Below are 20,906 nucleotides of genomic sequence, written 5' to 3' on the forward strand. Positions count from 1 at the left end.
CAACAAAAAAAAAATTAAGATTCATAACTACGAATCACATTGTGGGTATTAAATATTAAGACCAGGCCCTGGGCCATGCAAATTCAATTCATGAGTACTTGACATAGTAAACCCAGTGCTTCCAGCTCCCGTTAACTTTTCCGAACAACCTAAAAGCGACGCCCTGTTTAATACAGTCCAAAATTGGTCGCTTAGTTCATCTGTCTGATGAGGTTGTTGATCTTGTCCTCCCGGTTACCAAGGTCACCGCCCTCAATGTAGTGCTTGAACTTGCGGGTACGGAAACCACCAGTGGGGTTGCTGAGCTTGAAGGGCCACAAGAAGTTGCTGGCCTGCTTGAAGTTGGGGCCAACGGTGAAGATCTCGTGGATCAAGTCCTCAACGCAGACAATGCCGTATTTGCCGAGGTTCTCCTCAATGATGGAGTTGTCGGTGAGGGCAATGCGCTGACGGTTGACCTTACCGTAGCCGCGCTTGTAGACGAGTTCGCGGACGGACTTAAGGTTGGGGTAACCGTAGGCGATCCAGGGCTCAACGACCTTCAACATCTCAAGAGTAGCCTTGGTAAGACGGACGAAGACACCGTTGTTGATCTGGAGAAGGCGGAGGAGCTGAAGAATCTTGCGGGGCTTGGGGGCAATCTTGTTGATACTAGAATATGCAAGTTAGTGAGCTGATTAACTGGTGCTCGACTGCTGAGCAAACATACCCCTTAACGCGGACAACGAAGACCAGCTTGGACTCAGCAGGGACGTAGTAGGAGCCCTCCTGCTTGCTCAAGCGGGCAAGGCGGACCTTCTCGCGCTCAGCATCGCGGTACTCCTTGACGTAGCTCTCGGCACGCTTGAAGATGACAGCGCGCTTCTCCTTCTGAGCCTATATGGATAGATAATTAGCAAGAATTCGACGGAAGAAAAAAAGCGAATAAATTGGAAATTCTTGGGCGACTCAGCCCCGAAAGATGGTTAATTTAGCGACAACATTGACCCGAGGGACTAGTCGCGATGTGGTTGTTATAATCACAGTCGTTCCCAGTGGACATCTACTGGATAAATCAAACGAGAGCTTTAAAAAAAATCTCACCTTTCTCTTCTTCTCGAGATCGGCCGCACGCTCCTCACGAGCCTTCTCCTGGCTCTTGCGCTTCTTCAGGAGCGTCTCAGGGACGAGGATCTGGTTCTGAGTGGGCACACTCCTAAACGTCCGGAACAAGTCAGATTAGTCTATCCGCAAATACAAAAATAGCATGTAACGCCGAGTGAAGAACTGCAGCTATAGCGCGGCATTCTCTGACGGAAGGCGAAACCTGAAACTCGACGAATAGATTTGATCAGTGAGATTGTTGGACGAGGCAGAGGTATGTTGATCACATCGTCCATACATGCCCCGAAGACAACTCTTTTCTCATCTGACAACACCTCAGATTCTCATCCGAGATTTGTAGGCACGTATTGTCAGATTCCCATTTTGAGCGCATGGCTAAGCCAATGCACGCAGAGATCCTAGATACGGCAATGTATTTGAAGGCGAAGACAACTTCTGCCTCAAAACCCCAATCCTAGACCAAAGAGTAATCGAATATATTGTATCACCCAAGGAAGGATTAATGGGAAGAATCGAGCTGGCGCTGGGCATTTCAGAAGAAAGAGGCCGCACTTCCAGCCAACGGAATGACGACTATATCCGAAACTTCGACCGGTATCAATCAGCGGTTTGCGAAGAAGGGGATGCATACGTCTGGGGAGCCATTTTGAGGATGTATCGCGGTGGTTGATCTGCGATTGTCGGTGTCGGCTGGCCGCTGGTCGTCGCTGGTTAGATTCGAAGTTCGGAGGCTTGGAATGTCCAAATCTCGTGGGTGCGCTAAGGGTTTGTTGTAGTTGCAGCCCTAGTTGACTAAGCGAAATGTCTTGTAGAAACTACAACTTTGGCATGTAACTCTAGTACCGGCACTGTACTGTACGGCACGTCACCTTACCTTAAATAAGGTTACCTAGGTAAGGTACCTTACTTGTCAGGGCGAGTACGTACTCCCTCCTTCCGACACTTCCTTCCGCAAGTTAGCGCCGCGGAGAGGGGCTTTGGTGGGGATTGCCAGCATGCTATCGGTCTTCCGAGCTAAGATCATTGGAAGAATGATGATGTCTACCTTCTCTCTGGAGAACAGTATTAATGGCATCATTAATTGGCAGTAATTGAATGAACTCGAAACGCAAAGGAGTTGGCCTGTCGGCCTTCACTGCTCGATCTCAAGCAGTCTCACAATTTGCTTCTCATGGAGACTTTTTGAGAACTTCGAATCTAAATGCCCTCCAAACACAACTCTCAGTCTTCCAGTCCCTTCTGCATCAGTTTTCCCTCACGCATGCAAAGGATATCAGATCAAATCCAACTTTCAGAGCAGAGTTTGCGCGGATGTGTAATGCTATCGGCGTAGATCCTTTAGCCAGCAGCAATGCCAGTAGAAATTGGAAACAAGAGGGAAGTTTCTGGGCTCAAATGCTGGGAGGTAGCGTCAACGACTTCTACTTCGAATTGGCAGTGAGGGTTGTGGAGGTGTGCAAAGACACCCGAGCAGAAAATGGAGGCTTGATTCCACTTGCTGAGGCTCGGGAGAGGGTCACCAAAGGCAGAGCTATTGGTGGTGGAATGGAAGTTTCGGAGTACGCTCTTACCCACGTCAACATGGTTGAACAAGTATAAAAGCTTATGCCCTTGCAGCGATGATATAGTACGCGCAGTCAACTCATTAAAGCCACTCGGATCTGGCTTCACGCTGCCGGTCGTAGGCGGGCGGCCAATGGTGAGATCCGTTCCAAAGGAACTCAACGTCGACCAATCTACCGTCCTGGACGCTTTGCAGATGCTGGGCTACGTTACGGTATCGATGCTGCAAGATAATCTTAGCTGGGAGCGCCCTCGCGCTGAAACCGTCATCACAGATTTACTGGCGGACTCCCTGGTCTGGATTGATTTACAAGATGAAGAGACCACTTATTGGTCACCTACTTTTATACACGAAGCCGCTCGATAGAGGCAATTTTTATTCCTACATCCTCGACCCATGTAAAGCATAGAGAGCGCCGAAGTTTAGAAAATTATAGCCAGGCATTATTGAAACAAGAAGAAAGACATGAAACTAGGCTTTGATAGCGCCCCCTAGAGCACCACCAGTGAATTGCCCTCCACCAGGCCGCCGGCCTTGTCCACCCTGCAAACCACGACCATCTGTCCTGGGGCCTCGGCCACCACGCGCTCCCCCACGACCACCCCTACCGCCGGCACCGCCGCCACGCTCAAAAGCATTTGCTGTGCCCTGTGTCCGCTGCTCTAATGTGCGCTCATTCGACTCGATCAAAGAGCTTGCCTTGTCACTCAAAGTCAAAGCAAGGCTCTGCAGACGAGATAGCTCGACACCTTTTCTGAAAACGATGGCGCTGTTGACCTGATCCAAAGCAGCCGCCAGCTCCTCGTGGGAGATCATTTTACTGACAACGGCCGCCACTTTGCGTTCTGGAAGTTCGAACATAGACGCAAGTTCACTGATAGAGAGTGTATCGTAAAACGGAGCGTAAGTGAACAAGTAAGTCCGAAGGCCTTCTTCCTGAATTTGCTCTGAAAGCATATTCTTGATAGCCTCAGGGTTGGACATGAGCTCCCAAATCTTGATCGAGTGGATAAATTCCGAGGACTTTTTCCACTCGCCGGCAGCAAGAGCTTTTGAGGCCTGCATGACGTGGTCGCGAGTATTCTCCGGAGGTCCAGTGAAGATCTGGCGCTCGTGATACTCCAACATGCGTCTGTAGGTCTTACTGATGATGCGCTTCCTAATGTCGGGGGAGGAGCCAGTCTGTGCGAGAAGAGGAATCTCCAGCAGCATGGATGATGTCAAGTAGACGCACTCAAGAAGTTCTAAGTTAATATGCATGTGGAAAGGCAGCTGTCGTTGTCTCTCCAAGCGCTCTTGCTCGGGCGACACCTGAGAGTACCGCTGCATCTGGACACCCTGAGCCAGAAGTTCCTTCTGTCTGCCACTGCCACAAATTTCCTGAAGGGATGTCTGAGCCTCATAAATAAGACCAGCGCGGAAAGCGCAAAGGCCCACTTGGACGAGCGTGCGGTTGAAGAGTATTTGGGTGTTAATATCAAAGCTTCCAATGGTCTCTTGCAGGTGAGACATCAGAAGCATATCTCGAGCTTGGTAATACTTGTCGTGAAGAGCAAGGAAGTAGACCTGACACAGCATCGCCCTAGCACGGATAATACCTTCACTATGCGCGAAAAGGTAGGTGGAAAGCGCTCGAACAAGAGCACCTGTATCCTCGCCCGTCTCGCGGTTGGCAATCGTGGAGTCGATGTTTTCTGGGATAGATTTCCAGGTGTTCTCTTCCAAGATAGTCACAACTTGGGAAGGCTGGATTTGTCGAAGAATTAGCGAGAATTTATCAGCAATAAATCGACACTGACACCTACCTTGAAGTAAACATGTTCCAATCTTCGCATTACGATGCGATTGAGACTCTCTTGAGGGACCTGCAGCTTGGGGTCCTTTTGCACAGACTCAATATAAAGCAGTGCGCGAACAATGACAGCGTGAAGAACATTCTCATCGGCCAATCGCTCGACATATTCCGCGGTATGGGGGTCGATCTGTTGGAGGGAGCGGGTGAGCTCATCGTCAAGTCTTTCGACGCAGGAGACTATGCTGCCAGGAACGCGAAATCTCTCGCCTGCAGCCGGTTGGGGCTGCTTGTCGTCGTCCTCCCATTCTTCGGCGTTTTCCAACACGACATAAGTTGGGTTAGATTCCAACTCTTGCAAGAGAACACCAAATTCGCGCTCCGCCCTAGAACCTGAATGAGATATTGCTATCATGGAAACGAAATCTTCTATAAAACTTACGATTTCCATTGCTCCTGAGACATGTAAGACGTACCCCCTGTGCTGAGATCAAAGCGTGTCGATATCAGGGTCAAGAGAACCCTGATCTTCTGGTAGGTAGTCTGAGCGACTTCAAAGAGCTTCTCCATGACCCGGATCTGATCCAAACGGTCGGTGTTCTTTTTACCCCGAGATTCGACGATAATACGGAGGTGTTTAAGAATGCTTTCCGGGGTGTATTGTAGGGTTTTTCCTCCTCTGCCGACGGTAGAGAATCCTTCCTCATCACCAACATCTTCCCCAGGCACAAAAGTCGCCTTGGGCTTCCGCGTCTTCTCGGCTGGGGTCGCCTGTTCCTCATCCTCGGGAAGCATATATCCGTCCTTATCGGAACGATAGCTGTCAATTTCCTTGGCATAATCTTTGTTGTTCTTCTTGATACGTTGCTTCACGGCATTGAGACCCCTAGCATTCGTAGCATTCATCTTTTTGGTTGAAACCTTCTGTGTCGCCAACGTCTCGTTCAAGAAATCCTCGAGGTCGGCGATAGACTTGATGTACAGCCTAGGAATTGGGCCAGATTGAAGGAGCTTAGGAATCTGACGATTCATCTTATCGAATTCTATCATGTAACATCAGCATTTGATCCTAGCAATCGAGGCTTCGAAATCCCCTTACCAGTAGAGATCACTGCCCAATCATTAATCTTCTTCGCATTGTCAATAAGACGGACAGTTCCCTCCAACTCCTCAAGCCTTTTATCCTTTGCACTCTTCACGATCGTAACTTTATCCTCATCTTCACTTTCCTCGCTGTCGGAAACGTCTCGCATGAATCGAGCTGCCCCCGTCCGGCCATCATCGGATTCAGACTCGGACGAGACTTCGGAGCCTTCTTCTTCTTCGCTAGATTCTTCCTCAGACTGTTCCTCCTCTTCGCTGTACAGCTCCTCCTCATCGGAAGAGCTGCTCTCACTGGAGCTGTCACCGGCGTGGAAGAAACGAGACATTCTGACCGTTGTCACTATCAGCGTGGTCAAGGACTTGGTCGACGATCAGAGGCGCGATTTGCCTTCGACTTTTTGGTGTGGGCCGCTTTACCTTGTCCTGATCACTGAAGCCCCGGTCGGGGTACCTCACTTTGGAGCGGCGAACTTTTAGCGAGTTCCCAAAACGGCGAAAGGGTTAGCCCTTCACTTGATACGGCGAAAATTGATGGGATCGATACATATCTCAGAAAAGACATTCTAAGATCTCTGAAGCGTCACAATCACGAAATAATTCCTGAATTATAGCTTCACGGATGGCATACATCACTTTCAGGGATATTTGTTTGGTTGATATGCTAAAGATGCAACATGTCACTTAGAAGCGGCGAAAAAGCCCAAATGTACTGTACATGTGTACCTGTAGCGATACGCGACACAAAACATGCACCGGGAATAGCATTCAGCCTGTTCCCACCAGAAGATAACGCCAAAGGAAATGAAATATAGATCATCAAAATAAGGGAAAAAGAAAAGAATATGTCATCTCAGACTCTCAACTCAAAAACCACACATATCCGGATTAAAGTCAGGCCCGTTGTTGCAATCAGCTCAGCAACCTTGCAATCGATGGGCTGATCAAAATTGGAAGGGACAAAGATGAGCGGGAAAATGTTTTGTTGGACGGGCGGTAACTAATGCGCACAGAGGCGGCCATGCGTCAATGCCACTGGGACTGGTTCAAAAACCCTTCTTCTAAAGTCCTATCCTCAAGATTCCTGATGAAATCTCGGTTCCCTCGCTGGGAGCTTCCACCAGCGCGACTTCCTCTCCTTTTAGCGCTCCCAGGGCCCGTATCATGAGCGCCATCGGGCGGCGGTGGATAGTAAGCTGGACTGGGTTGCAACCTAATCGGCGCATTTGGATCGAGATGACTAGCAACACGCTGAATAGCAGGCGGGATCGCGGCTTGCTGTTGATCCATCGTCGACGCGCGTTGGCGACCTGCCCTTGTCGTTGCTTGAGCATAAAGACTTGGTTGCGAGCTATATTGGCTCGATGCCATTTGTGAAGGAGTCTGTTGAATCATAGGCATCTGGTGGCCATATGCTGTTGTTTGCTGCGAAGCATAAGGAGGTGGCGGGCCTTGGTGATGGGCATTAGGATGCGCCGCATACATGTTGCTGTACATTGGAGGAGCTTGACTATGTGCTCCTTGCGAATACTGACCCAGCTGCATGTTCGCATAAGCAGATTGTGCTGCAGACTGCGCTTGCGCTTGTGCAGCTTGTGCAGCCTGCGCCCGTTGTTTGCTTAGGGCTTCAGCCTGTTGCTGCTGCTGCACCCCAGGAGCAGGTGTCTTGTTCAGTGCCGTTGCTTTGAGATTCATCGGAGGGATAAAAGGCCCGGTGTATTTCTGTTGGGTGATGAAAGGATGTAATTTAGCTTGCTGAGGGGTCCACCTTTCTAAGGGATTAATATTTAATAATCCCCTAACAAAGTCGGTGAATGCAACACGATTATTCATTTCTGGAAACATTAGTCCATGGGAGCCAATATTCAAATAGTAGGCAGGACATACCTCTCTCAATCTCAGCAGGCTTCATATTTTTTCTGGGCATCGGATAGCTGCGAATTATTTCGGGCAGCGAATTCGCTTGAAAATATTTCTTGCTAGGCTGCTCTTTCGTCCCATGTTCTCGTGAATATTGCTCCATGGTTTTCAGGCGATATGTGCGTCGTCCATACTCATCATGAACTTTCTCGAAAAATTCACCAGATTGTTTGCCCATTTCGAGCATCCATGTCGGCGGAAGCCCAAGCATTTCTGTTATGCGGGAAACTTGATTATATTCAGACGATCCCGGAAACAAGGGGAGGCCAAGAAACAACTCGACGACAATGCAACCTAAAGACCACATGTCAATGGCAGAAGAGTACCTATAAAATGTTAGCCGTATTGATGGACAAGTCTCTGGTGCAGTCTTACGGTAGACCGAGAAGGACCTCGGGTGACCGGTAGAATCTCGATTGAATATAAGTGTAAACTGTTTGTCTCTCATCGCACGCAGATCCAAAATCTATAATTTTGATAATTGGGCTCTCGAGACTGGCGATGCGATAATTTAGCCCTGGGCGGTCCACATGGAGAAAAGGGAGGGAAATCGAAAGCTTACTTTTTCAATAAAATATTTTCAGGTTTGAGATCGCAATGAATCAATCTTGCTTTGTTGAGGAGGGTCAACCCGTTCAGGAGTTGCTGAGCGAAGACTCTGACAAGGGTCGTACTCAAACCGCGGAACTGATTCTGTTTTATAAGTTCATACAGATTGACGCTCAATAACTCAAACACCAGGCATAGATGCTGTCTATGAATAAACGTATCTTTGAGCCTGAGCAGATGGTGATCGTCGTTTTTATCAAGCTTGCTGTTGAGCTGTAGAGGAGTGTCAGTAGATTTTATCCCATGATTCGCTCACTAAAAAAAAGTCACGTACCAGGTCTAGGACGGAAACCTCCATCATACTTTGATTAAAATAAGCTGTCCGATTCTTGACAACCTTTACGGCCACGACCTCCTGTGTTTTCAAATTTTGGCATTTCACCACTTGCCCAAAAGTGCCCTGGCCCAGGACATCGAGGATGAGGTAACGATTTCTGACAATTAAAGCATTAGGCATTGAAAATGGCGTAAATATGTATGCGTGGAATTAGCTCACTTATGACCCGTCTCCTCGGAGCCCAAGATATCATTGACATAAAGGATATAATCACTGTCGTCGTTATCATATCCATCATTTTTCACGCCTTTACTAGGTTTTGTAAGGACCCGGCGCGGATTGCGCGATGATTCGTATTTGAAATTCGGGTTACAAATGCGATATGTAGCCGGCAGATGTGTTGTCAATGCTTGCAGAGGCTTTTAAAGTCAGCGCTGCTTCATTCTCACGTGCTTTGTGTCGAAGATCAACCTACACTAATAAACCCGCCTTCTGGATTCGCACGTCTGAATGCGGGTTGAGCATTGACTTTGGGTCGCAGTTCCTGAATCGATTTCACTTTCGCAAAGCGAGGAACAGAGCTCCTGTGTGATCCATTGTTTAATTGTGGAGGGGCATATCTTGGTGATCTTAGCTCTCGCCCAAAACCGGTGTTGAGTTGCGGTGTGGCGGACAGCGAGAGATTCTGGGCAGGGGTGGAATCGGGTGGCTGGAGGGGCGTCAATTGCGGTGGCTGCGATCGGGCTGCTGCTGCATTCATCGTTAGATAGCCTATCAGGAATATGCTCAAAAGCGAGGAGTCAGAAAGTCGCGTGACGTACAAGTTGGGGTATAATAAGAATGAGATGGGGAAGCATATGGATTTGAGCGAGTGGGAGATTGCCGAAGAGGATTGGATTGCGATGCATACGGGCTGTATGCTGGTGGATTGGATTGCTGCGGGCTTCGCGCATACGGTGAGGTTGGCGAGAAGGTGTTCATCGGAGAATATCTTCGAGCGGCCGAGGATTCTTCCTGAGGCATATACTGTGACGAAGGTCTCTGCGAATGACTTGGTCTTGATGAGTACTTGGACCGATTGTACGGGTCCGCATCCTCCATGGGAACGTCGTCATCGTCGCGTTCTCCAGCGTTGATGCGGGGTGTCATTGAAGGTGACATGCTCATCGTTTGGCTATGAGATGACGATGAGGGGGATTGATAGACCTCGTAATTGAAACCAGGCGGCGGCTGAGGTTGAATTGGAGGCTCTTGTGGCCCTCTTACCGGGGATTGCTGTTGCTGTTGTGAATTACTCAATGGCGCATACCGCGCGGGCTGACCGACTGCTGGTTCCTCCTGCTGCTGCTGCCAAGCCTGTTGCATGACAGGCAGACGACCCTTTCAAAATCCCTAATAAAGCGTTGGAACTTTGGCTTGGAGCACGAAGGCAAAGCTCGAAAACTTACGACTGGTCCGGCGCCCAAGAGGAGCTGGTGACGGCGAGCGTCCCGGATCGCGGGAAGCTCACGGGTTACCTAGGCGGTCCAACTTGAGCCGACTGACCGTGCGCAATAGAAGTCCTCACGAAGGATAGAAAGAGGACCGTCTCCTATGGTGAAGAATGATAGATTTCTCGAAGATGCGTGCTCCTCCAAGCGTGGACTCTTTTGTTGGTTGGCGGCTTGCGGTCTAGCGAGGGTGACGAACCGCGTGGGTGGAGATGACGATGCCGTCCAAGGGACGGCCAAGGTTGCTGCGCAGGACTTGAGGCGGAGGAAGCTAATTCAATTCCAAGGAGACAGCGCGGCGAGAGGTGGCGTCAATATAGAACAAAATTATTTCTACCCAGAAGTATGGCAGGTCTGTTCAGCGATGGACGGGAAGGGTTAGCAGAGCTAGAGCTCATCTGTTCGGAGGGGCACTGTCGGTCGGCAAGAAGACCAAGGAAGTTAGAGAGCAGCAGAGCATTCCGCCAGATCACACACTTTGGGCGACAAATACACCAATGTGTTAAATCGGCCCAAAATACCTCTGAACCGTACCAGTCACACAGCCTTCGCCAATCATTACACTATTACGGATAGCCCAAGCATTGATGAGAAATTGAAAGAATTGGCAGTCTACGTAAAATGAGGCAACATATATGCCTTCAAGCAAGCAGAAGTTCACATCCAATTGCGTAACTCACACCTTTCACTCGGAGCGACGTCCATCAACTCTAGACCGGGGGTAATGTAGTGGAATTGGTAAGTGTAAACTATACGCACTCGCGCAGAAAACGAAGCAGCCATAATGGGGTCTCCCTTTCTCTACGAGTCACTTGGAGTCATTGTCGGAGGACCGCTCTGCTTTCAGCAGAAGGTCAGGCCTGAAAGTTGCCCCCTTTCGACATGGCTTGGCGCGAATGAGGACAAGCGTTAGCCGCTGGGAACACAATTAATCAACACCCTTTTGACACCAATCAAGAACAGTCTTCTGCACGTCCTCCGAGGGGCTCGGGCAACCCTTTGGGCAGCCACAGAGATGAGAGCAAGTATAGACCATGTATTCTTCTCACCAAACGACGAGCGTATTTAATAAGGCTTTCATAATGTGCTGCACTAAGGTATACTCGTAATATTTCTACTAACGTACAACCTACGGAGTAGTAGGACACCGCCCCCTCGACGCAATGATTTTAATACGGAGTACAGAGTACTTTGGTACATGGAACTTTCAGTTCCCCTTTGCCCAGGCGTTCATGGTTATTGATTACATAATACATATTTAGGCTGTCCTGGAGATAACCAGATACAAGATAATCGTCACGTGCTCGCGTGTTCTTGCGGTAGCCTATTCTAGCGCTAGCTATATTGGGTAGGAGTATGAGTGACTCTTCCGCGCACTGCAATAGCAGGGTGTCCGCAAGTGCTAGGGACTCTTTCTGGCCGGTGCTTAGTGAATGACGACAATAGATTCGCGTTGGATTTCAGTCTCATACGGATTTATTTCTATTGAAATCCCGTTCCCTTGTTGAAAACGAAGACTGCACGCTGGAACAACAAAGTCAGAACTGCCGAAGCTCTCATAAATTCTGAAGAATTAATATCTCCTTGGTTTTTGAATCATGATTTGTCCAGGATCGACTTTGATCCTCAACCGATAAAAAGCAATTTATTCTCCGGTACATATTTATCGAGAGGAATCAGAAAGACGCGGGAAATTTAAACCACGAAACCTACCACGGCCCCCGATGATACGGTGTCAATACGCTATTGTCACTAGCAGTTGATTGCTCCGCTCTGTTTCACGCTTCTTTGCGTCTCAAAATCCGTCGACAACAATGGTCGAGAACCGCGAACAGCCTCAAACCCCACAGACTGCTGCCGACTCTACCCAGACACATGAAACGAGACACCAAGGTTCGAGTGTTCACAGGGATCATGGCGTTGACACGCCTACAACAGCATCAGAGGGAACAAATCAAGAGGTTCTAGGGGAAGATGAGGCCAGCCGGTTGAAAGAGTTGACAGCAAATGTACGAGATCAAGATGAGCTTGAACGTGACATAAGTCGCCAGGTGAGTGCATACTGGAGATTCCAGATGTAGCTTGCGCGGATATTGATTAGGCATTTACCAGGCGGATCGCTTGCTCCTTGAACAAGCGGATGAAAGAGACCAGAAGCGCTTAGATAAGAGCAATGCAGAGAAAGAGTAAGATATCATCAAATCGCCTCTTAACACTTCATCTGAGGATTCCAGGCTGACTGATTTTTTAGAAAATTACTTGCTCAGGTGCGCACTGTGCAGCAAAGGCTCGCCCAACCAACTGGAGTTGCTTCACGAGTCCGTCTAGAGGCCGAACTCGACAATCTCCAGATTAGAATCTCCGGACTTGACACAGACATTGATCAAATACGTGACCGCATCAAACAGCGTCACCAGGACGACGGTGTGACCGAAGCGAACTCGATCGATGAATCAGGCGCGCGGAGACTACCGAACGAGAGTCGCCGAGACTTTTTGATACGCACAGGGAAGATAACCCCCTTCTCTGCCAGAGGCCGTCCGTTAGCTAGATCCAGCTCGAATCTACAAGATGTCATGTTCGATGCTGAGGAGGCTTTTTCAAGCGAGGGCGAGATGGAAGAGGTCGAGCATGAGGACTCAACAGGAAAAGAACCCATGTCTCATCGCAACCTTCTATTACCGGGGTTTTCCGACGAAGACGACAGCCAGCTCAGTTTTGAGTCATCAGGTACGCCGAGACCCTCGAAGCGATCAAGGGCTGACCGTCGATCGGCCCGTTCTGATACCTCTGTCAAAACGGACATCTCGGAGGAAGCCTCTGGCTCCGAATTTGGCGAGACGAGCTTAGCTGATGAAGATGAGGAGGGCTTAGAGCAAGACGAAGAGGAAGTCGATGATGCATTTATCGTCGACGAGCGCCCGCGGAAACGTAGAAGGACAGATCAGAAATCCAAGGTGGCTCCCGGGGAACCGGCAAAGGAAGACTTTGCCGGGATTGATGACGGAAACGAGAGTGTCTACCAAACGCGCCTAGAGAGTTGGGTCAAGCGGAGACGCGCAGCGCGCCTCCGGGCCCAGGCCCGAAAGGAGCCAACAGAAAGCTCGAGTGAATCCGCCATCTTCCAGGGTGTGAACCAAGCTCAGAGGGATGACAGAGTCGAGGATGAGGAGTGGTACATGCCACATCCTACACGCTCTGATACTGAATTTGAGGGGGATTTTCGAATGCCGGGAGACATATACCCTTCACTGTTCGATTACCAAAAAACCGGTGTCCGCTGGCTTTGGGAACTGTATTCTCAGCAAGTTGGCGGTATTATCGGAGATGAGATGGGGCTTGGAAAGACGATTCAGGTCATATCTTTCCTGGCGGGCTTACATTACTCGAAGAAAATCACCAAACCGATTATTGTTGTTGCCCCTGCTACCGTCATGAAGCAGTGGGTTAACGAGTTTCATACCTGGTGGCCGCCTTTACGGGTATCCATACTCCACTCTTCTGGAAGTGGCATGATTGATCTTCGCCAGGAGCGGGAGCGTGAATTTGAGCTTGTTTCTCAGTTGTGGAACGGCTCAAACTCAATGGGAAGAACGAAAGGTCAGAAGACTGCTCAAAGAGTCGTGGACAGAGTAATCCAGGAAGGCCACGTTCTAGTCACCACCTACTCTGGCTTGCAAACGTATGCAGAGCTATTGATACCGATTGATTGGGAGTATGCTGTATTGGATGAAGGTCATAAGATTCGAAACCCAAATGCAGCAATCACTATCTACTGCAAAGAGCTCCGTACTGCAAATAGGATCATTCTTTCCGGTACTCCTATGCAGAACAACCTCACGGAATTGTGGTCTCTGTTCGACTTTGTCTTTCCTATGCGCTTGGGGACGTTGGTAAATTTCCGGAACCAATTTGAATATCCCATTCGCCAAGGCGGCTATGCAAATGCGTCCAATCTTCAAGTACAGACGGCAATGAAATGTGCCGAGACCTTAAAAGAAACGATTAGTGCTTATCTACTGCAAAGGTTCAAAATCGACGTTGCGGCCGATCTTCCCAAAAAGAGCGAACAAGTCTTGTTCTGCAAACTCACAAAATCTCAACGAGAAGCATATGAGACATTCCTGGCTTCTGATGACATGAAGGCGATAATGAATCGGAAGAGACAGGTATTATATGGAGTTGATATCCTGCGAAAAATATGCAACCATCCGGATCTGCAGGAACACAAGACACTGTCCCTCAAAGGAAATTATGCCTATGGCAACTCTGCAAAGTCTGGGAAGATGCAGGTGGTGAAAGCTCTTCTCGGATTATGGAAAGAGACCGGTCACAAGACTCTCTTATTCGCCCAGCACCGCATAATGCTTGACATTCTCGAGAGCTTTGTCAAGTCATTGGGAGGTTTCAACTATCGACGAATGGACGGAAACACGCCGATCCAGACGAGGCAAAGTCTCGTCGATGAATTCAATAAGACTCCTGATATTCATGTATTCCTCCTCACTACAAAGGTCGGTGGCTTAGGTGTAAATCTTACAGGAGCAGATCGGGTGATTATTTTCGACCCGGACTGGAATCCTTCAACGGATCTGCAAGCTCGAGAGCGTGCCTGGCGGCTTGGACAGAAACGAGAAGTAATGATATATCGTTTGATGACGGCGGGCACGATTGAAGAAAAAATCTATCACCGGCAGATTTTCAAACAATTTCTCACAAATAAAATATTGAAAGATCCAAAGCAGCGACAGACCTTTCAGATGAGTGACCTCCATGATCTCTTTACCCTTGGAACGAATGAGCAAGAGCCGACGGAGACAAGCAAGCTTTTCCAAGGTACAGAGGTCAAATTTGGTGGAGGAGGCCGTGACACTGGGAAAAGTAGAGCCCAAGGCAGCCCGCCGTCATCTGCGGGCCCTGCCGACGCCGACAACAAGGACAATCCTGATGATCTTCGCCGAATGGCGGGCGTTGCCAGCATGGAACGTTACCACGGCGAAGAAGAAGAGGAACAAAAAGCCAGCGACCCTGCCAAAGCGAACGAAGACCGAGTCATGGAGGGGATCTTTTCTCGAGCAGGCGTGCATTCTGCACTGGAACATGATCAGATCATAAACGGCAAGAGAGTTATTGCTGCAGACCCCAAGATAATTGAACGCGAAGCCAAGAGGGTTGCAGCTGAAGCAGCAAGGGAACTACAAAAGGCCGGGGAAGAAGCAAAACAAGTGCCTATCGGCACACCCACCTGGACCGGCGAATTTGGAACTGCCGGACGCCCACAGGGACCGGTGGGCTTTGGACGGGGCCGAGGTCGCGGTGGTCCTTCATCAGCAAGCATATTGGCTGGTTTACAGGATCGCCAACTTGCTGATAGAGATTCAAGCAGTTCGCGCGCCGGTACTCCCTCTGGGAGAAACTCTCGTCCCGGAACGCCCGCACCTCGCGGGAAGGATTTTATTCGAATGATTCGTGATTATTTGCTTGTGCATGGTGGCCAGGTATACACCCAAATGTTGGTTGATCATTTCAATAGATACTGCACTACGCCAGCCCAGACCATGGAGTTTAAGGAAATGCTGAAGCAAATTGCGGTCTTGGAAAAAGGGTCTCGCGGTCGGGCGAAATGGATCTTGAAGGATGAATATAAGCGCCGGCCTTGATTAAGTACCTTTTTTCCTTTTCTTTATTTACGCCTGCTCATTACATTCATATCACACTTTCTAATTTGCTTTTCACGCACTTTATATATATCCCATCTGCTTTAACCTTCTGGGTCAGTTCGCTCGTCAGGCGTGGGAAGATTGCTGGAGCCGTGCTTAAAAGGGGTTATTATTTTTTTCCCCCCCTCTCCTTTCATCTTCACTCCATTTTCTCAAGGGTTGAGCTCTAGATAACATAAATTTTTTTTTCACGCTGATATTGATAATTTGTGGACTGTGATATACATGTACAATGGCATGTGACTCGAGTGTACGAGTTCTGTCATGAGAGAATCGAATCCTCCAAAAATAGTAGTTGGAAAGGCTTTTTACCCCTGGCAAGTATAAACATTACCTAGACGTGCTGGAATGAACGCGAGGGATTCTTTCCCCAAGAGGGATAGTGCGTTTCCCTCGCGACGGTCCGCGCCCTGTCTAGCAGGCCATTGGCCCCTCTCTATACGAGAAGAAAGTCCCTAAGGGGTCCTTTTAGGTGCATTTTCTTCCTTATGGTACAAGAGTCTCTCGGATCGTGCTGGTACACAGCATGCCTCATCCAAATCACCCATAATGCGCCTTCAACACTTTTGTCTGCCGCAACGCTCTTGACTGACATCGACTTCCGCCTCTCGTTATTTGCATTTTGACGTGTGTTTTCTGGTTCCTTGACAGCATCAAGCATCAAGCCTCACGTACATAGCATTTACTACATCCGACGTCCTGGACTCTGTCGTTACAGTCGCTCGATCTCACACTCGCTGGGCACGTCGGAAGCCATACTCCTGTTTAACGACAAATTGAGCATTTGGCCATCCTCCCTTGAATAATCCGCCTCAGTCGCCAGCCCAGAGATTTCCAAGGCTTTCCTCGATCTGATAATCACCGCAATACATTTCAAAAGAACTGTAAACACCGTCCTGTGGAAGTCGAGGCATCTCTTAACCGCCCCTTCCTGGCTTCTTCATTCCGCAGATTCTTAGGAGCGCTCCGCTCCAATTGCAAAGATCGTCCACCATGCGATCCATTCAAATCATTACTCTCCTCTCGACTTTATTCCTAATAATATCCGTTTGTGGAGCTTGGCCATGGCCACCATCTGTGAACTTGATTGAGGCGCCCGTAGCCCGGAGAGACGATAGCACAACAGGTGAGAAGAACTGCCTGTTGCATTGAGGGTTTTCTGGTGGAGGATTAACAGTGGACAATCTTGGCAGGCTCTGCGGCTGCTGCAAAGACGACTGCAGCTGCAGCGAAGACAACGGATTCGGATAAGACCACCGCCAAAGAAACCAATTCAAAGGCCGCAAAAACGACTAATAGTTCTCCCGATTCAGCCTCGGCGTCTGCATCTGCTAGCGGGAGTGACAAGGGAAGCAAAGCATCTGCCACCAAGACGGACACCAAATCAAAAACCAAGACCTCGAGCAAAGCCAGCAAGACTTCGTCCATCAGCATTGACCCTCGCGTCCCGCCCGGAGGCGTCTCGATGATCACGCCTGCCGCTAGTGTTGGAAACCAGTACTACAAGATTGGTTACAATGCCACATTTGCATGGAACTACACCTCGCTCTCCGTCACGCCAAAGGCAATCAACGTGCTGGCGGCCTGCAGCGAAAATTCAAACACCTACACACTTTCTCTAAACCAAAGCGTTGGTACTACCAACAAGATAACCTGGGATACAGGTGCATCTCAGACTGTTCCTTTTGTGATGGGGACGTATACTCTCATCATCTACGACGCTGCAAAGTCGGTCTCTGCCACTCCTAGCCCCGGTTACCTGGGCACCTACGATCAGTTCGAATTTGGAATGTACATTCCTCAACCATACACTCCATTGAGCGGTAAGCTACCATCTCATTATCATCATCAACATATTATCTACAGAACCCTTGTTTTTTTTTTTTTTTTTTTTTTCTCTTCCTCTTCCTTCTCCCACGCACTCTTGTTATTCCACCATATGCTAATCCATCCCTTCCTCACTCCAGATTATCAATGTGCCACGTGCAATGGCGCTCTCTCCGCCGCGCAACGTCAAGCTTTCCAGTTCATGCTCGGCACCGTTTTAATCACGATTCTCTCCTTTACCTGGTTCGCAGGTGGATTCGGCGTCTTCAATTAAAATCCAGCATTTTTTGAACAAACGCTTCTCTAGAATTTGCTCAGCCCTCAGAGTCTTTCATTTCTTTTCTACTTTCTCGTCCAAGGTCTAGTTTCAATCCCGCCTGGGTCTATTATTCAGAACAAGAAAAAGGAGACTTGGGAATCGGATGAAGCGATTGCATTCTTATTCCATTCTTTGTTTCCGTTCTCCTTTTCTTGTGTTTATTCTTTTTATTACATTGCGAAAGGCCTGCATTCACAGCTTTTCCATGCCTGTGCTCATCACGGACCTTTGAGCTCTTCTTCTTCTTAGTTTCCATTCACACATACATAATTTCATAGCCTTACGCATGGGGGACGTCTATTAGCCCATTTCTTTCTCTCCTCCCACCCTTTGGCACCTTTCTTTAACTCGCGCTCTTGTTCCAAATTCTGCATCGGGCTGGTTCGTCTGTTCGTTTCGTTTTTGAAAAGCGGCGTTACTTGTTCTCCTTGTCCTCTGGCTCTCATTTGGTTCTCCTTTCATGTAAGCATCTTAATTTTTACGGCATTCTGGGAAATTAGGGGGGAAAATACTAAAACACATTTGAGTTTTCCGAGTCGACTTGTATCAACTAATATCCTTGAGATACGTAATCTTCTGGATTGATGCTTCCATAGCTGGAGTGAGAATTACATATGTAAAACCGTAGCATTATTCATGGATTCACGGCCACTATGCGAAATGGGGAGTGCGAGTAAAGAAGGATTTGTATCATTTCATCGTGCTAATTTTTTTAAGACAAAAAAAAGGACAAAACTTGACAGCAACTAGAGTCTCTCCAGCTTACAACGCTTCTTTTCTATACATATGAATGAATTTGAAACGCTCATAGGGGAAGAGGGACCTCTCAGTGTTGGGCAAGTTGTCGTTCGACATTCATCTCTAATACAAATGTATCATCCAGTTTCCTTTCTCTATCTTCCTCCTGCATGAACTTTTTGTCGTTGCCTTGGGCTTTTGAATTCTCAAGGACGAGATTCGTGGCGTTACGGGAAACTTTTTTTTCGCGCGGGGAACCAGTCATGTGATGAAAATGAAATAGCACATGATACGAGGGCAAGAAAAAGAGAAAAAAGAGAAAAAGGAGAGAAAAAAAAAGTAATAATAGATGGAATAGCAGATGATACATGACAGAAGAAAATAGACAAGCGATCCAGAACGCCTGGTTCGATGGGATGGAAAAAAAGAGGTAAGAAAAGGATAAACTGTATGACATGAATAGGACAGTAAATGATGTTGCCCACGAACCGGAACAGAAAATTATTGACGGGGCCAGCTGGTTGGAGATAGTCCATATGACCATTTTCGAGTTGAGAGGATAATGATCTCAACAAGTATCTGGACCCCCCTCAGGCAATTATCTGCAAATAGAAAGCGCTCCCGTACCAGCGGTTTGAGGATGGATCGAGCGCTGATATGGAGCCTGGCTCGTTTGTCGCTCCGCGGGTCCCTAGGTTATGGGTTGAATTTGGCGGCGCGGCGAGCAGGAAGGGGTGATTGTTTGCATGCGCTTAGTAGGCGCGGGCAAGGTTGCGGAGGTACCAGTCAACGAGGCGACGACCGACCTTGGCCTCTGAGATGTGGATCAGGTCCTATACAAGAGACAATTAGCAAGTGTGTTCCAAAGGGATCATGGAAAAGAGGGGATTTTTCTGCAAGGGAGAGAGCCATATCAAGTGTCTCCAAAGATGTTTCGGGAAAGAAGGTGCTAACTGAGCGAGTACTTACACCTTGCATGGCATAGTCGAGGTCGCTGGCGTTAACAATATCGCCGTCGAGGAGACCACCCTCGCTCCAGCGAACCTGGCGGCTGCGCTGCTTGTTCACGAGGAGCCATCCACGGAGCTTCTCGGGTTCGACCTCGAGGAAGCCAGCCAACTTGTTCAAGTCCATAGTCGTGTAGAGCTTCAGGTAGCTCTTGACAGTGGGCGACCAGATGTTGGCCTTGACCTCATCCATGAAGATGGCACAGTGGTGGTCGATGGGGTCGACGTTCAGCTCTGGGTTGTCAAAGTCCGGTGGGACGGGAGAGATGAACTTGGGGCAAGCCGAGCGGAAGAGCTCCTCAAAGATGGGGAGCGCCTCGGGGCCACCTCGCTGCATACGGAGGAACTGCTCGCCGTACTTCTCGCGCAGAGCGCTGTGGATGGTGTCGTCGAGACGGGTAGGCTGCAGGGCAACACAGATGGCAATCAGGGCGTACATCTGGTCGTTCTTCTTGCTGATGGAATCGTACTGGGCGTTCTTCTGGAAGTTCTTGGTACGAGACACGTAGATGAGGATATGGCTGAACATGCGGATGGCGTCCGAGTAGCGGCGCATCATCATGTATGAGAAACCAACGTAATAGTACGTCGTGAAGTGAGCAGCCATGACGCGCGCAAACATGGCCTTCTTGTTCAGCTCAATATCGTCCAGCGTCTTGAGCGCCAAGGCGAAGTCTCCGAGAAGACAGTGCACGCGCAGCAGACCGATGATGGAGAAGTATCCCAACATACGGTAAAGGGGCCGAGAGCCATACTCGCCAGCCACAGCGGCGGGGTCCTCACCACGCTTGATGGCCGCAAGCTGATCGTTGATCTGGGACCGCTGGATCAGAGAGTACAGGACGTTGAGGACGCTGTAGCAGCCCCAAGTGTTGGGGTTTTCGCGGAGAAGCTGCTTTTCCTCGTCATTCTCACCCTTGCGAGCGATGCGATGGCGGTAGCTGCAGAAGCTGTTGAACTGGTAGATGAATTCATCGATGACGTCCCAGGCCCAATAGTACTGATTATTTGTTAGATCTCACTCTCTCTTTGTATAATCACCAAATTTTTTTTCATTCGCGGCTTACCGAAGGGACCTCGAGTTCAACAGGGCCGTCGGAGTTGAGAATGTAGTGGAAAAGGCTGCAGTAGTTGTCGTAGCTCGCAAACTTGGTCTCCAAAGTAGCCTGGTAATCCAATGGGGTGGCAGCCGCCGTCAACTGAGCCTGAATATCCTGAGCCTGCTGACCAGCTCCAAGAGAAGTGGTCCGCTCGAGATCGCTCATGCCATCGTCAAACTGAACTTGTTCTCGGTAATCGTTGACGAGCGCTTCCTCCTCATCATCCGAGTCCTGCTGAGGGCGGACGGGAATGTCCTCGTTCTGGTACGGCAGACGCTGTTGGACGTTCATCTTGCCTGCGGGGAGAATTGGACACGAGATGGAAATTGCCTCTATGG

The 20,906-nt window shown here is 49.0% G+C and overlaps 8 protein-coding genes across 8 annotated transcripts; 3 read left to right on the forward strand and 5 right to left on the reverse strand.

Annotated features, from left to right (window-relative positions):
• Nucleotides 1–55: 55 nt before the first annotated feature.
• L228DRAFT_247094 (60S ribosomal protein L7) lies at nt 56–775 on the reverse strand (the record flags this gene model as incomplete). The annotated part of the gene is made up of 1 exon (XM_018332560.1): nt 56–775. A coding segment is annotated over exon 1 (352 nt), but the record flags the coding sequence as incomplete, so codon positions are not given.
• Nucleotides 776–2,026: 1,251 nt separating this feature from the next.
• Nucleotides 2,027–3,087, forward strand: L228DRAFT_134537 (vacuolar-sorting protein SNF8). The gene is made up of 2 exons (XM_018329116.1): nt 2,027–2,663; nt 2,722–3,087. The coding sequence occupies exons 1-2, from the start codon at nt 2,200–2,202 to the stop codon at nt 3,032–3,034; spliced, it is 777 nt and encodes a 258-aa protein (XP_018188275.1). The 5' UTR covers nt 2,027–2,199; the 3' UTR covers nt 3,035–3,087.
• Nucleotides 2,948–5,983, reverse strand: L228DRAFT_247095 (eukaryotic translation initiation factor 3 subunit EifCc). Its single transcript, XM_018332561.1, has 4 exons — nt 5,560–5,983; nt 4,903–5,503; nt 4,474–4,846; nt 2,948–4,414 (listed from the first exon to the last, which is right to left on the reverse strand). The coding sequence occupies exons 1-4, from the start codon at nt 5,888–5,890 to the stop codon at nt 3,140–3,142; spliced, it is 2,580 nt and encodes an 859-aa protein (XP_018188276.1). The 5' UTR covers nt 5,891–5,983; the 3' UTR covers nt 2,948–3,139.
• Nucleotides 5,984–6,587: 604 nt separating this feature from the next.
• Nucleotides 6,588–9,732, reverse strand: L228DRAFT_268107 (kinase-like protein; the record flags this gene model as incomplete). The annotated part of the gene is made up of 8 exons (XM_018335079.1): nt 6,588–7,396; nt 7,449–7,807; nt 7,857–7,976; nt 8,044–8,303; nt 8,365–8,524; nt 8,587–8,786; nt 8,843–9,117; nt 9,189–9,732. 8 exons carry the CDS (start codon nt 9,730–9,732, stop codon nt 6,588–6,590), a joined length of 2,727 nt encoding a protein of 908 aa, XP_018188277.1.
• A 1,562-nt stretch (nt 9,733–11,294) lies between these two features.
• L228DRAFT_247097 (putative DNA repair protein Rhp26/Rad26) lies at nt 11,295–15,738 on the forward strand. Its single transcript, XM_018332562.1, has 4 exons — nt 11,295–11,908; nt 11,970–12,043; nt 12,109–12,587; nt 12,732–15,738. Exons 1-4 carry the CDS (start codon nt 11,672–11,674, stop codon nt 15,515–15,517), a joined length of 3,576 nt encoding a protein of 1,191 aa, XP_018188278.1. The 5' UTR covers nt 11,295–11,671; the 3' UTR covers nt 15,518–15,738.
• An 832-nt stretch (nt 15,739–16,570) lies between these two features.
• On the forward strand, nt 16,571–17,678 carry L228DRAFT_268109 (hypothetical protein; the record flags this gene model as incomplete). Its single annotated transcript, XM_018335080.1, has 3 exons — nt 16,571–16,703; nt 16,771–17,400; nt 17,545–17,678. 3 exons carry the CDS (start codon nt 16,571–16,573, stop codon nt 17,676–17,678), a joined length of 897 nt encoding a protein of 298 aa, XP_018188279.1.
• Nucleotides 17,679–18,264: 586 nt separating this feature from the next.
• L228DRAFT_134627 (hypothetical protein) lies at nt 18,265–19,126 on the reverse strand. The gene has a single exon (XM_018329117.1). The coding sequence runs from the start codon at nt 19,003–19,005 to the stop codon at nt 18,550–18,552; it is 456 nt and encodes a 151-aa protein (XP_018188280.1). The 5' UTR covers nt 19,006–19,126; the 3' UTR covers nt 18,265–18,549.
• An 87-nt stretch (nt 19,127–19,213) lies between these two features.
• On the reverse strand, nt 19,214–20,859 carry L228DRAFT_268110 (putative eukaryotic translation initiation factor 3 subunit 6-interacting protein; the record flags this gene model as incomplete). The annotated part of the gene is made up of 3 exons (XM_018335081.1): nt 19,214–19,294; nt 19,431–20,468; nt 20,536–20,859. The coding sequence occupies 3 exons, from the start codon at nt 20,857–20,859 to the stop codon at nt 19,214–19,216; spliced, it is 1,443 nt and encodes a 480-aa protein (XP_018188281.1).
• Between the last annotated feature and the right edge of the window lie 47 nt (nt 20,860–20,906).

This window comes from Xylona heveae (assembly GCF_001619985.1).
Source record: "Xylona heveae TC161 unplaced genomic scaffold L228scaffold_5, whole genome shotgun sequence".
NCBI lineage: Eukaryota > Fungi > Ascomycota > Xylonomycetes > Xylonales > Xylonaceae > Xylona > Xylona heveae.

What these genes read in the sequence shown, in the direction of transcription:
- L228DRAFT_134537 (XM_018329116.1), top strand. Translation starts at nt 2,200, where the DNA reads ATGAACTCGAAACGCAAAGGAGTTGGCCTGTCGGCCTTCACTGCTCGA. An exon ending in GGTGGAATGGAAGTTTCGGA is followed by an intron (nt 2,664 to 2,721) that starts GTACGCTCTTAC and finishes ATGCCCTTGCAG; the next exon opens with CGATGATATAGTACGCGCAG.
- L228DRAFT_247095 (XM_018332561.1), bottom strand. Translation starts at nt 5,890, where the DNA reads ATGTCTCGTTTCTTCCACGCCGGTGACAGCTCCAGTGAGAGCAGCTCT. An exon ending in TTGGGCAGTGATCTCTACTG is followed by an intron (nt 5,504 to 5,559) that starts GTAAGGGGATTT and finishes GTTACATGATAG; the next exon opens with AATTCGATAAGATGAATCGT. An exon ending in TGGAACATGTTTACTTCAAG is followed by an intron (nt 4,415 to 4,473) that starts GTAGGTGTCAGT and finishes CGACAAATCCAG; the next exon opens with CCTTCCCAAGTTGTGACTAT.
- L228DRAFT_247097 (XM_018332562.1), top strand. Translation starts at nt 11,672, where the DNA reads ATGGTCGAGAACCGCGAACAGCCTCAAACCCCACAGACTGCTGCCGAC. An exon ending in AAGAGCAATGCAGAGAAAGA is followed by an intron (nt 12,044 to 12,108) that starts GTAAGATATCAT and finishes CTGATTTTTTAG; the next exon opens with AAAATTACTTGCTCAGGTGC. An exon ending in GCTCAGTTTTGAGTCATCAG is followed by an intron (nt 12,588 to 12,731) that starts GTACGCCGAGAC and finishes AGGAGGGCTTAG; the next exon opens with AGCAAGACGAAGAGGAAGTC.
- L228DRAFT_134627 (XM_018329117.1), bottom strand. Translation starts at nt 19,005, where the DNA reads ATGGTCATATGGACTATCTCCAACCAGCTGGCCCCGTCAATAATTTTC.